This window comes from Prionailurus viverrinus, chromosome C1, assembly GCF_022837055.1.
Source record: "Prionailurus viverrinus isolate Anna chromosome C1, UM_Priviv_1.0, whole genome shotgun sequence".
Taxonomy (NCBI): domain Eukaryota; kingdom Metazoa; phylum Chordata; class Mammalia; order Carnivora; family Felidae; genus Prionailurus; species Prionailurus viverrinus.
In genome coordinates, this window is record NC_062568.1 from 197,229,208 (window position 1) to 197,243,041 (window position 13,834).

A 13,834-nucleotide genomic window follows, 5' to 3' on the forward strand; every position below is an offset into this window, starting at 1 on the left:
GCTGTGTATGAGCAGTACCTCGTTCAAGGTTGAGAACAATCCCGCAAGGTAGGTTCACCGATTAATCCCACTTTACAAGTGTGAGGCAACAGGCCCAGAGAGGTTAAGTCGCTTGCCAAAGCTCCTACAGCTAATAGTAGTGGTAGACTTGGGATTTGAACCCAGAGAGTGTGACTCTAGAAGCGGAGGGTTCAACTGCTGTGCTAAACAGGTCGGGTCATCATATGGCTGGGTTGCAATGTCAAGTGTCAGAGCAGGTGGGGAGGACAGCGTTTCTCATGCTCAGCCTTCTCCCCTCTTCCATCCTCTGAAGATATCAGCACCCATTTTTGATTCCCTACTATATACCAGGCACTGTGATGGGCAGTTGAGACTTCCTACTTCTGCCAATTGTCACAATCTCTGTGAGGCAGGGGCTGTTGTTCCCATTTTACGGATGAGGAAACCGAGGCTCGAGAACTACTGGGTGTCACAGCTTGACTAAAAACCTTGGCCTTTGGATTCCAGGTCCTGAGTTCTTTACATATGGCCCGTTCTCCCCCTTTTTGAGGGGGGGGTGCCGTATAGACAGAGGAGGTGACCACTGGAGGGATGTGGGCTCATTGCACCGAAAGATTGTTGTCTTGGGAAAGAAAATCCTACAATGTGCCCCAATGAATGCGTGGGCTATCTTTTACTGGAGAGACAAAGCTTTGCCTATCAAAGAGGGAAGGGGACAGAATCCCCAGGGGAGAGGGGTTCTGACTGTGACTGGGCTACCTAGGGAGCTCAGTCTGTTGGGGAGGGTCCCTGGTCAGTCTGGGCTGACCATGGTCAACAAGCTTGCCTGTTGCCACTTCCTGCCTGAGTCCTACCTTTATATCCTCTGACATATTTTCTGGGAGTTCCCCTCCCCCATGATTTAATTATGAACGGGCATGTCCCGAGCTGTCCAGCACCTCACCAGATACATTGTCATAAATCCCCGTTGATCCAGGAGCATAGAGCACCAGGTATCAGAACGCTGAGCTTTGTCTTTGTTTCCTCCAAACAGTTGTCCCTTCAGACAGGTCCCTTCTACCTTCAGGCTCAGTTTGAAACAAAGGTGGGTTGGGGCACCTGGGTGACTCAGCCGGTTAAGCGGCCGACTTCAGCTCAGGACATGATTTCGAGGTCTGTGAGTTCGAGTCCCTCTTCAGGCTCTGTGCTGACAGCTCAGAGCCTGGAACCTGCTTTCAATTCTGTAGACGCCCTCTCTCTGCCTCTCTACTGCTTGCTCTCTGTCTGTCTTTCTCTCTTTCTCAAAAATAATAAACGTTAAAAAAAATTGAAACAAAGGTGGGTGATCCGGTTCATAGTTCCACACCTGGCCTTTCCTCCTCCTCTTCCTTCACTGAATGTCCCTCTCCTGAAGGATAGGAAATCAGAGCTGCATCGAGCCCTTTGTTCTTAGAAGATGGGAGGTAAGGGGGCGCCTGGGTGGCTCAGTTGGTTAAGCGACCGACATCGCCTCAGGTCATGATCTCGCGGTCCTGAGTTCAAGCCCCGCGTCGCGCTCAGTGCTGACGGCTCAAAGCCTGGAGCCTGCTTTGGATTCAGTGTCTCCCTCTCTCTCTGCCCCTCCCCCACTCATGCTCTGTCTTTCTCTTTCTCAATAATAAAAAACGTTAAAAAATTAAAAAAAAAAAAAGAAGATGGGAGGTAAGGAGGAGGATAAGTTCGGGGGCTTGAATGCTCTGTGTCCTAAAAAGGTCTGCTCTCTTTGGAGTGACCTTGCACTGACACGGCAGTGTAGGGCCGTGCTCCTCTGAAGGGGTCAGTGACCCCCAGGCCCGTGCTCCACCTCATCCTGCTGCCCTGTGATCTCAGGAAACGGAGCCAGAGTCAGGGAGAGGCTGATGACAGTGCTGCCGGCCCTCCTGTCCCCCCATATCAAGCAGATGCACACCTCCAGGAATCCCAAACGCACATTTTTAAACAAATCTTTCGACTTTCAAATGCATTATGGCACGTTCTTTCTTTTCAGGCTTTTACTGTACAAACAGCATGAACACAGCAGGAATAGGAACAAATAGATAACAGCACCTTTCCTCCCACTGCTTGTAGCAAGTCAGCTGTTTGCATGTGTCCGTAGTCCCCACAGACTCTTTCTCGTATGTGGCTCTTCCCAGCAGAGGGCTTGCCTTCCTGACTCTGCTTGGCGTGGGAGACGGAGAACAGGCGGCTGTGCTCCCTGCGCTCCTCCAGAGGATGGAGAAGGGAGGAGGGGGTGGGCGGCCTGTCTGGGAGGCAGCGTCTGGACAGAGAGCTCACCGTGGTCGGTGGTCAGGGGCGACTTCCTGCTGAGTGAGTGGAGAGAGCATTACCGTCAGGAGGGGGTCTGGCTTCCAGCCCTGTCTCTGCCGGGAATTTGCCACGTGACCTTGAGCAAGGGCCCACATCCTTTCTAAGCCTTTAGCTTCCTTATCTGTTCATGAGAGAAGTAACTCTGACTGGCAATTCCCAAAGTGGGTCCCATGGCATGGTGGTCGGTATTCCTAGAAAGAAAGGGGGAAGCGGGGAGGTGTCTCTATCCTGTAATATGTTGGAAACACCAAGTTAAACACAATGATGTGTTTATTGCAATACCTCTTAGAGCCTTCAACCTGTGCCTCCCAATCTTACGTTTTCCTCCGGTAGCCGGACTCATAACGTCCAGAGGCCCTTCAAAACTGGGGGATATCTTTATCAGTGTCCTCATCTTCACAGCCCCTACGTGTTGAGCACTTGACGTCCCAGACACCAGGCTGGTGCATCACGCGGTACGGCTTGCTGAATGCTCGGCACAGCCCTGTATTTTATAAATTAGGAAACAGAGACACAAAGGAGTCGCGTGACTCACCTGAGTCACACAAAAGGCTCGACAAACGCAGGATGCCCATCCCTGGGGTCCTGACACCACAGTGCTTGCTGTGGCCTGATCTCACCAGAGAGACCGTCTCTCGTTCGGGATGCGTAGCTGACCCCAAATGCCCTAAGCGAGATCGCCGCTGTTGGGAGTCAGAGGCCACACGGGTGCCCAACCCCTGTACTAGTCCAAGGAGAGGAACCGACGGTCCTGGGGCTCCTCGGGCTTTGGGGAGTGGCTCCCCAACCTTCTGTGCCCCTCCACGAGTGGCTCGCTGGCCCTTGACTGTGTCACATATCTACCAGGAGCTCAAGAGCACGGACATGAAGTACCGGAACCGGGTGCGCAGCCGGATCAGCAACCTCAAGGACCCCAGGAACCCCAGCCTGAGGAGGAATGTGCTCAGCGGGGCCATCTCTGCTGGGCTCATTGCCAAGATGACGGCAGAGGTGAGAGTGGGGCTGGGGCCTCTGCACGGTGGGGCAGGAGGCCAGGCCCCGCCGGCTTGGCCCACGCCTGAGAGGCAGCGGCTTGTGACTCGGTGGAGATGAGCCGGGGGGCTTTTTCAGCCAGACCACTGCAGACTCCCCTTCCCTCCAGGCTTCTGGGCCATCAGGATAGCTGAACACAGCGCATATGAATTAAGCACTGCGCTCAGTGCTTTGGGCTCATCGGCTGATTGTATCTTCACACTAGGTAGAAGTTGTTTATTGTCTTCATTTTACAGAGGAGGACACGGAGGCTCCGAGGAGTTCGCTGAGTTGGCCATGCACACGGCTAGAACATGTCAAAGCCAGGGGCACCTGGCTGTCTCTGTCGGTAGAGCAAGCGACTCTTGATCTCAGGGTTGTGAGTTGGAGCCCCGCGTTGGGCGTAGGGTTTTCTTTGAAAAAAAATTTAAATCTTTAAGAAAAAGAAAATGTCCAAGCTACCTGGCCCCAGAGCAGCCACTCTTTACTGCTTTGCTATCTACCTCCTTCTTCTGCCTCGTTCAGTTCTATATCCCATTATGCAGCTCTGGGCGCAAGCCAGGATAGCGGTCCCTATCCCCATGGAGCACAGCCCTAGGTGGGGAGACAGACGTATTTTCAAATGTATACATACAGAGGTGGTAAGGGCCGCGATAGAGCCACCAGGGGGACTTACAGGAGGGAAGGATTGACCCAGCTTAAAGGGGTCATTAAGGGAAGGAAGAGGAAACAAGCCTGTTGAAGGAAGTCTGTGCAGTGTTTAGCAGCTTCAGAACTGTGCCAAAGTGCATGAGTTTGAGTTCTGCTTCTCTCACTTAGCTGGGTGGTCCTAGACAAGCTACTTAACCCCTCTGTGCCTCAGTTTTCTCATCTGCGAAACAGGAATAATAAGAAGAACCGCTATCTCGGGAAGGATTGAGGAGTTAATACATGTGAAGTGTTCAAGTTAATATGTGTAGAGTGCTCCCCAGAATTTGTATACGATAAGCTCATTCACCGACCATTTCGTGTAACCCCCAGCACCATGCTGTGGAAGAGGAAATATTATGCCCACTGTATGGCTGAGAAAACTGAGGCCACACACAACTTTACTAGTGACAGATGAGAGTTTGAGCCCAGATCTGTTTATTTCAGAGCCCACGCCTTGGGAACACCTTTTGTACACCCTTAGGTATGAGCAGCTCCCTGTTGCCAGCGTTGATAGAGGGGGTTTCCCGCAAGCCCTCGGATTGCACTGCTGAAGCACCTCTCAATCCAAGTGGCCTAGACAAGGGGAGGGGAAATGCACTGGGATCCTGGCGTTCCGGGTGCGCTCAGGATGTCTGGGAACCCTCTGAAACCGGTGGCAAGGGTGTGCCTCTGTGTGTGTGTGAAATGTAGTGGGCGCGTGTACGTTTTTCTGTTCGTTGGCTTCCTCAAATATCTCAAATAAGAGAGAGCCCTGGTTTTAACGATAAAATGGGGAGCTTGGCACAGGTAGACCAGGATTATCTTTCTGCTTAATTCAAAATATCTGATCTTTTTAGGCAAACAGCAACACATGCCCAGAGTTACAGATCGCAACTTGGCTTTACGGTGTATTCTCTTTCCTTGCGAGGAGGAGCTGGGACTTTTCGCGAAAGCCGAGCCTTGTGTTTCCTCCTCCCTGGCCCTCACTCTATGCCTCTGGGGTCCCTCTACTTCTTTGTGTACGCATTGTAGGAATGCTATCAAGAGACTCTTCCGGGCAATCCAAGGCATTGGGAAATCGGGCCCAGGAGAACCAAGAGCAAGGTGTAGACACAGGTTTGAGCCAAACCCAGCAAGATCGCAGAAGCTAGAGGTCAGAATGCAGCTGTGTCTGGGTTAAGGCCAAGGCAGGCTCCAGAAGTCCCAGCACAGCAACTGACCAAGCCAGACATGTGGATGGTCTAGTCCCACCCAAGGACTGTTCACTAGAACAGAGCGAGAGAATCAGGTGGTCAACTCAGGCCCAAGAAGAGGCTGACCAGACCAAGAGGAGCAAGCCAAGAACTTAGCAGGCCCTCCACAGGGCCAGCCACCAAGGACCCTGTCCCCTGCCAGTAACCCAAGTGCTGAATCAGAGGAGACCTTCATCTTGGGGTCATCTTTTGCCCCAGGCAGGAAGTTTCTATAAGAAATAGAAGACCATTTTTGCTCCAATAAGAAAAATAATGGTTCCGGGTTGGGCTATCCGTTGTGCTGTGGCTCAGGGGACAGGGAGTCGCCATCAGGAAGAGCCTGGGACAGCGGATGCCTGCTGCACGGGTGTCCCTCACGGCATCCTGTGTCTCCCTGATTCTTCCTCATTCTTCCTTTTCTCTTCTCCCCTCTACCCAGACACATCACAGAATGGGGTCAATTCTGAGATGTTCTTTAGAGCTGGCGAGTGGGTCTACTGTCAGCACCGTGAGGAGACGGGTTTTGTCTGTTCTCTGCTCAGCCGGCACTGAGACCCATGCCTGACCCGTCATAGCTGCGCCACACGTTGGGTTCATATTCGGGGTCCTCCTCTAACGATGTATACACGCGAGGATCAGTGTCCTCTCCCACCGTACTTTCCTCATTTCCTACCTTATTTTCCATAGCGCTGTACTTCCTCCCTGTGGCCTTGACGTTGCCTCCTCCTAGGCGAGGCAGGGCAGAGATAGGCCAATGGACTGGTGAGTGGGTGTTTCTCTGTTCTCTCTCACACAAGACCCTCTTTCCACAGTCCGCCCCCCCAGCCACATCTGCCACACTCCTCACCTTGAACACACACAGACACCCTTCCCCAGATGTGTTATTCCGGTCTGATCTTTTGCGTCTGCTGTTCTCTTTCTCTATAGCTGCCATCTCCCTTGGGTACTCCTGCTTATCTTTCGAGACTGGTTAAGGTGTCTTCTTTAGTGAGCCTCCCCTGCCCCTAAGCAGTCAGCCACAGTACTCTGGGCTTCCCCCCGTGTACTTTGTATACCTTGGCTTTAAGTACTTCATATGCTGTCCTACAATCCTGTCTAAACACTTGGCTACACTACCAGATTGGCATTGCCTGGGGACAGGAACCAGACCTTGGTATCTGAATCCTTAGGGCTCAGGGGCAGTGGTCTGCTGGGGCCAGCGTTTATCAGCTCAAGAGAGGTGATTATGCATAGCTATTCGCAGCTCTGCGCTCAGTCACATCGCATGAGCAGCTGCAAATCGGCCATGGTAGGAGTATTTACACTATGGAAATTGGTCACCCCTCTGGCTTAGGCCCGTTCATGAGCACACAAAATGCAGCTAAAGGCATTCAATAAATTGACATCCAATACATTTTGAACGAATGCATGCATTGAGCTCTGGATGTCCCTCCAAATTAAAGTCAGCTGCTTTTTGCTTGTATCGCCCCGGGTTGACTTGTTTTCCTGTATACCCCTGCCAATGGTTAGGACCTGGTCCTTGAACTTAATACGGTAGGACTTAAACATCTGCACCCACCGGAATAACTTGAGGGCACTAGTAAAATTCCCAGGCCCGCCCTTAGAATTTTGGATTCATAGGAATGTGCATTTCATCAGGAGGCCCAAGTGGTGATAACTCCGTGGTCGGCACACCAAAATCACTTGACCTTTGTGCCAGCTCCGTTTTCCGTGGTTTAAGCAGTCAGGATAGACAGCAACAATGACAATGTTTAGCCAGTACCAAGGCCTCATTTTAACGTTAGCTCCGGCTGCCCTCCCTCCCCCCAAACCAAACTTACCTAGAGCTCTCTCCAGTTTGAATGGAGGAGTCAGAATGGCCAGGCAGGTGGATCAAGGCAGGATAATGCAAACACCGAGTGTCTGCAGTAAGCTGATGGGAGACAGGAGACTCTGTTCTATGGGAGCTTAAAGACAAAGATGTTCTGTGATGCAGGTGAGCAGTTAAGCTTGTGCACCCAGGAGCTTCAGGTCCCACTTGGGTCAGGGTAGCAGCAGCAAGTCATGGATAGTTGAGGTCAAGGTCTCCAGCAGGCAGAATGGACTAGGCAGTGATCACTGTTTGGATCAAGGGCCCTGGGTCAAGTCCAAACTGGAAGGATAAGGGGAACGTGACAGATCAGGTGGTCACGGTCCAGCCAGTTCAAGCAGGAAGGTTAAGGCAGGTACCCGAGGTCCCGGCCGGCAGGGTGAGCACCAGATCTGAGGAAATGTATACAAGATGTTGACCCCGGGCTGGAAGCTATCTGCCTTCTGCTCTCCGGCACGCACCCTACCGCTCGTGGCCCGCTCAGAGCCTGCTCAGGTTTGCCCGTCCACCCGAAGCAGAATGGGGGCTCTTTGGGAATGGCCTTTCCTCAGCTGGGCCAAGGCCAGGACTCCAGGCCTCCCTCCGGCTCCTTGTCCTCAAGCCAGCATGTTCCCCTCTCCTCTGTTCAGGCTCCCTAGAAACTGGATGGGGGGCAGGGCTCCTGGGACTCTTTATCCCTGAAGGGCAGACTCATTTCGTTCCAGGAAATGGCCAGTGATGAGCTGAGGGAATTGAGGAATGCCATGACCCAGGAGGCTATCCGTGAGCACCAGATGGCCAAGACTGGCGGCACCACCACTGACCTCTTCCAGTGCAGCAAGTGCAAGAAGAAGAACTGTACCTACAACCAGGTGCGGGAGAGGAGGCCTTGGGGGCACAGGGAGGGGGACTGGGGGGCGGAGCCAGAGGGAGCCTCGGGGAGAGCCCGGGGGAGAAAGGGCTAACACCCCAGGCTGCAGAGAGAAGGGCACCTCTCAGTACATCAACATGATGCGCCGTGGCTTCTAGAAAACGTTCTGCTGCACGGAGACTCACCTAGATTCGTGTTTATGAGGCTCTGGCCTGCCCTGAAGCCAGAAGAGGAGGAAGCAGACTCACCAGGCGTAGACTCGTGGAGAGTCACAGATGGGATGGTTGGAAAGAAACTGAGCAATTGAAAACTTAGCTCCCTCTTTATACATGGGGAAACGGAGGCCCGACAGGGCTCAAGCTCCGCAGCTCTGTCCAAGATGGCCAACGTGGTCCTCAGTGGCAGAGATGGTGTTAAACCCAGATCCAGACTTTTCTGCCTTCGGTACGGCCAACTTGGCCAGTAAAGCTTAAGGGATTCGGCCCCAAGCCCTAAGGGTGAAGACCCCTATCCTGGCACAGGGAATTTAGAAGGCTGGGGAACCCCCTTCTCTGAAAGACTTAATGCCCGAAAACTGACTTCCGTTTCTGGGTTGTACGTGTTCTGTTCTTGGGACGCCAATATTCCTGGATTCTAACTTGTACCTAGTCATGTTAGAACTCCACTCATCCCTCCGTCTGCTGGACACGCCAAGATTTAGCAAGAACGCTTGCCCGCGGGAATCTTTGGCTGCAGCAGAAATACAGCCAGCCTTGCCATTCGGGAGAAGTCTCTCAAAGAATTCCCGTTCAGGAATTCAGAGGTGTTTTTGTAAGCCTCCTGCTTCCTTCCAAGCACATTTCCACGCGTAGTGATGTGCTTCCTGTGCAGTGATTACCTCCCTACCAGAAAGAAGTAAACGGCCCATCAGCAGAGCTCTCCCTGCACAGAGAAACCCCAGTGTTACCCTCCTTCAGGTGTTACTGCTGTCTAGTAACGAGGCTGGGCTAAGCGGGGTCCTCCTGACCCGCTGCTGGGCTCCCTCGTGAGCCGGGCAACCACCTCCCACCGCACAGACTCCCAGCTGACATCACATTCACAGGCGAGTGTTGGCAGAGGGACATGTCGTGGTCACCCAGGGTCAGCTGTAGAAAATCAGAACAGCAATTGTTAAATCTGGAAATTCAACAGATTTGCCGAGAAGCCCGGTGCCTGCATCTGCATGGTTTGGGTACGGGGATGAGAAACCAGAAAACATGGTATTAACTAGTCCCCGTGATCCAATGATCTTCAAATTCCTGTTCCTCTCTGGGCCTCAATTCTTGCAACTCTAAAATGAGGAATGAACTCGATGGTCTTTAAGGGTGCTCCCAGCTCACTCAAGTTCTGATCAGTGGAGCACAGCCACAAGGGTGTGTCCAGAGGTGAGTCAGGGAATCATTCCTGTAGGAGCTGAGCCTTGAGGCAAGAGAAGAGAGATCCGTTCAGAAGGATCGAGGCCAAAAGTGAAAGTGCAGAGGGCTGGGTGAGCCAGAGAGGCACTAGAGGTGAACTGATGGACCTGAGAGAGGAGAGACAAGGATATGCAGCTCTCAGTGATGAGGGAATTGCCAAAGTGGGGCGGGAATAACAGTGCCAAGCTCTGGGATTTGGACCTTCTGCTACAGACAGTGGGAGCTACGGCAGGTCCTAGAGCACAGGAGTGAATGCCTGAGCGGCTCTGTTCTCTCTCAGGTGCAGACACGCAGTGCTGATGAGCCCATGACTACCTTTGTCTTATGCAATGAATGTGGCAATCGCTGGAAGGTCTGTATGTCTGTAACTTTCTCCCTCCCCTGTCATCCACAGCTGCTGCCCCACATAAGGAGTAGTATACCCACAGCCAAGGAGGGGGGCTTCCCAGCCTGCAGAGCTGGAGATAGTGGCGGGTGGTTGCTGGGGAGGCGGGGAGAGAGTGCATGTGCATGTTTTTGTTGGGGAAGCCACCCGGCTGGGGTGGGAGCAGCCGCCCACATTTTATCACAGGATGGGCAAGTCTGTCATTTGAGCACAGATGCAATCAGCCTCCTGAGATCCACAGAGGGGAGGAAAAACAATAGCACTCTGCATTTGGGCCACACCTCTTTGCAGAGTTCTTTCGAAGATGCAATTTCCTTTGAACCCTGCCCAGCACAGCCAGGGGTGAGCGCCAGGCTGAGCCCTGTCAGGGGGCGTTGCCACCAAGTGCTCCCAGGTCATCTTCCCTTCATAAGGCAGCTCTGGAAAAGCCCTAAATTACCCAAGACTGTCATCTGGGCTGCTCCAGCCCCTGCAAAGGCAGAGGTTTTGTTTTAGGGCATGGGAACCAAGCAAAGACTCCTACCAGAGTGCTCCTTCCTGCCACGTCTTCTGAAAAGACTCAGTGTGGTCATGTGATTCATGTCAGTTTCCAGTACCGTCTGACTTGCACGTGCACCGTGTGCAGCCTGGGCCACCAGGCAGGCTGCAGGTGCCCCGAAAGTTCTCAGGTACTTGGCAAGGAGCCCAAGACTGACTGGGAGTTGGGAGCCCTGGTTTTAGGTCCCCCTCTGCCCTACCCACTGTGTGGCCCTGAGCATGCCATGCACCTCCCTGAGCAAAAGGGTGATGGTGATGCGTTTCTCCCATGGTTGATGCGAAGATCATCACGTATGCATACACGCTTTGCAAACAACTATGAGAAATATTCCTCTCGCTCTCAGGCGAGGAAATTGAGCCACTGAAAAATACTTAGCGAGCATAAAGCCGGCACAGTTTGGAGCACTGAAAGACAGTACTCCAAATTCCTGATCGATTGAGTTTTCTGCAACCTTACTAAAGGCCTTGATAGCCCTGGGGCCTCATTAGAACCGCTATTATTTTTTAAGGTGAAAGTCAGATGATTATGTATTTTTCCTTTATTCACTTATTGAACACTTAGGGATGGATGGGGCCAGTGTAGTGGCCTTGGGGTTTAGAGCATGGGCTTTGATATCAGTTTCGGATTCTAGGTTTATCACTTACAAAGCGACTTTGCTAAGTGACCTGAACTTGCCAGGCCTGAATTTCATCATTTATAAAATGCGGGTATTAATATCTAGTCCACAGAGCTGTTTTGAGGATTAGAGAAGGTAATACAAATACAACATTAACAGGGCTTCCGATAGCACATATGGTATGTTTGTCAAATCGGAAAAGGGTCTCCCTGCCTCCAAGTGAACCCAGCCTTGCACCAGGATACAGAACTAGGCAGACGGGGCAGGAGCTAAGTTTCAGCCCCAATTTGCCCTGTGGCCAGGCTCTCTTGTGCAGTGAACAACCTGTACAACTATACCAAAAAAAAAAAAAAAAAAAAAAAAGCCCTGAGCACATATGTGCTGACACCTAGAAACCACCACTCTTATTATGGTCCGTTTGTTACCTACTGGTATTATGGGAGTTTGAGTAAGTCTCTTAACCTGTCTGAATTGCTCCCTTACCTACAAAAATGGGAGTGACATATAGTGTCTACCTCATACAGTGATGGTGAGGATGTAATATTGCCTATCCCAGAGGAAGTGCTCAACAAATGGTAGCTCTTGTAATTTTTACAGTTGGGAAAAGGACATTCTGCATGCTGTGAATCCAGCTCCCCGCCCTCATCTCTTAGTCGGAGAGGCAGGGCTCACTAGAGGTAGTAGCTACATGACTTCTGATTTTCAGGTAGTGTCCATTGCCATGTGGGAGGCTTAATAGTAATCGCAGCAATGTTTTTGACCATGAATTAAAAGCCCACCACATACCTGGCATCAGATTGCCACTCATTTGTTACCTGCTATCTTCTTGCATTGGCCAGCGCTCTGATCCCATATTACAGATGAGTGATTTGTTCAAGGCCACACAGCTAATAATGGCAGAGCTGGGATTTGGATTCTGGTCTGCGTGGCTCCAGATACTACCTTCTTTTTCATGTCCCCTCCGTCTGCCCCCTGGCCTCCTTGGGTGACACAGGGAAAGCTCTAAAATGTTACTGCCTTTTTGATTTTGTAGTTCTGCTGATGGAACCGCCAGCCAGGATTTCAGTGAACAAGGTGAGGAAGAACAAAGAGAAAGCACTAAGCCAATCTAGCTGGAGAAAAAAATAAAAATTAAGATGAAGAAAATGCCGAACTCTGAATGGGGTCTTAGGGATCAGAGGGAGAAGTCTTTTGCATGTTAATAATCAGTTATTAATATACGCTAATGGGTAGCATAATTGGGGTGCGACGCTAAGAGTCTGTGTTGACAAACCTCTTGCAGGAGCTTAGAGGCTTCATGCCCGAGGTGTCCTGTCTTAGAATGTGGGCTGGCAGTCCTTTGCTTTGAGGCGCCTCCCTCACATCCCAACCTCTCAGCTTTTTCAAAATTGAAAAATACCAACCGGACACAAATCTTACCACTCCCCCAACCCCCCAGAGTCACACGTGGAACAGCACGCACACAGTTTGGCGTAGGCAGATGGGACTCCCGTGCCGTGTAGAAAGATTTTTACTTCTCATCTCTTCCCAGACTCTCTGCGATGCCCTGTTTATGCTGGCTTTGGGCACCTCTAAGGACTCCAGACCCAGTCCCTCTAGGCAGGGAGCAGATCATCTTGAGCTTCAGGCTTTGTGAGCGAAAGGTACAGCAATGCCTTTGAGTTCTGCGGTCCCTGGGAGATCTGGAGGCTTGGAGCCTGCCTGGGCCCTGGCAATGCACTCTTCACAGCTTACAGGGCACAAGGCCCCTTGGAGTGCTCCTCCTGCAATGATATTGGCTTGCATTTTATGCTGATAGGAACTTTAGGCAAAGCTGGAACCTTCTGGAAGAACCTTGTGAGCAGGTCTGGTGAGCACGTCCAGGGTCTCAGTCTCTGGCTATCTCTGGCCTTCTGACAGCCCCAGGCTGAGCCTCCTAGACCCTGTGTTTCCTCAAATAGCCAAAGTACAGGGGTCTGTGAATTCATGAGAGCTTGGGAAGGTCACTTAGGCTCTCTGGGCCTCTTTCTTACCTGTAAAAGTAGGAGTGGCATGAGTGCCTACTTCACAGGGTCATTGCGCAGAGGCCACGGGTTTCCATCCGCCTGGGTTCACTGTTAACAGCAGCTGTTGGGCGTAACCTCAGCCCAAGCTCCGTATATGCCCTGGCATCATCCGGGGATTGGTCATTGCCTTCCTCCTTCCAGCCATCAAGCGCCTCCTTGTATAGATGAGCCCTGTAAATAAACCGTGCGAGGAAATCTGCCACCACCTTCAGCTTTGCGACAGCCAGATTTGGGGCAGGTCCTCTGGAGGGACTGAAAGTCTTCCCACGGAAGATAAAAGACAGAGCTTGTAAGTGGCAGAACCAGGACCGAAACCCTGGTCTTCTGCTTCCTGTCACTGTGCTCAATGCTATGAAAGCCCCAGAGTCCTACACAGTGCTCAGCCCCTACCTGCCAGGAATTCCAGGCCTGGCAGGGAAAGAAACCATAAGCAGTCTTCCATGCCCGACAGGATGTGATAAGAGCTGTACCTGAGGGAGGCATATTACCCATGGAAGTATGGGCCGGTGTTGCCTCCAGAGCCAGGTGCTTCTGAAAGTTCCGTGTGGATGGGAACCCCCTGGGGATCATGTTAAAAATGCAGATTCTGATTCAGTAGGTCTGGGGGGAGGGTGAGATTTTTCATTTATTTTTTTTTCTTTTTTTAGTTAAAAATTTTAAAAAACGTTTATTGTTGAGGGAGAGAGAGAGAGAGAGAGACAGAGCGTGAGCGGGGGAGGGGCAGAGAGAGAGGGAGACGCAGAAACCGAAAAGGGCTCCAGGCTCCGAGCCGTCAGCACAGAGCCCGACGCGGGGCACGAACTCACAAACCACAAGATCATGGCCTGAGCCAAAGTCGGATGCTCAACCGACTAAGCCCCCCGCGGCGCCCCCAGATTTTT

At 51.8% G+C, this 13,834-nt stretch overlaps 1 protein-coding gene across 3 annotated transcripts in view; it reads left to right on the forward strand.

Moving 5' to 3' along the window:
* The window catches only part of TCEA3 (transcription elongation factor A3), a 37,644-nt gene extending 25,506 nt beyond the window's left edge, over positions 1 to 12,138 (forward strand). The window contains exons 7-10 of one of the 3 annotated variants that reach the window (XM_047870803.1): positions 3,161 to 3,315; positions 7,791 to 7,937; positions 9,650 to 9,721; positions 11,942 to 12,136. In XM_047870803.1, coding sequence (XP_047726759.1) covers positions 3,161 to 3,315; positions 7,791 to 7,937; positions 9,650 to 9,721; positions 11,942 to 11,950 — 383 coding nt within the window. In that variant the 3' untranslated portion in view covers positions 11,951 to 12,136. Of the gene's footprint in view, positions 1 to 3,160; positions 3,316 to 7,790; positions 7,938 to 9,649; positions 9,722 to 11,941 lie in introns of all 3 variants that reach the window. The other 2 variants (XM_047870802.1, XM_047870801.1) reach the window with 2 other exon arrangements.
* The last annotated feature ends 1,696 nt before the right edge of the window (positions 12,139 to 13,834 follow it).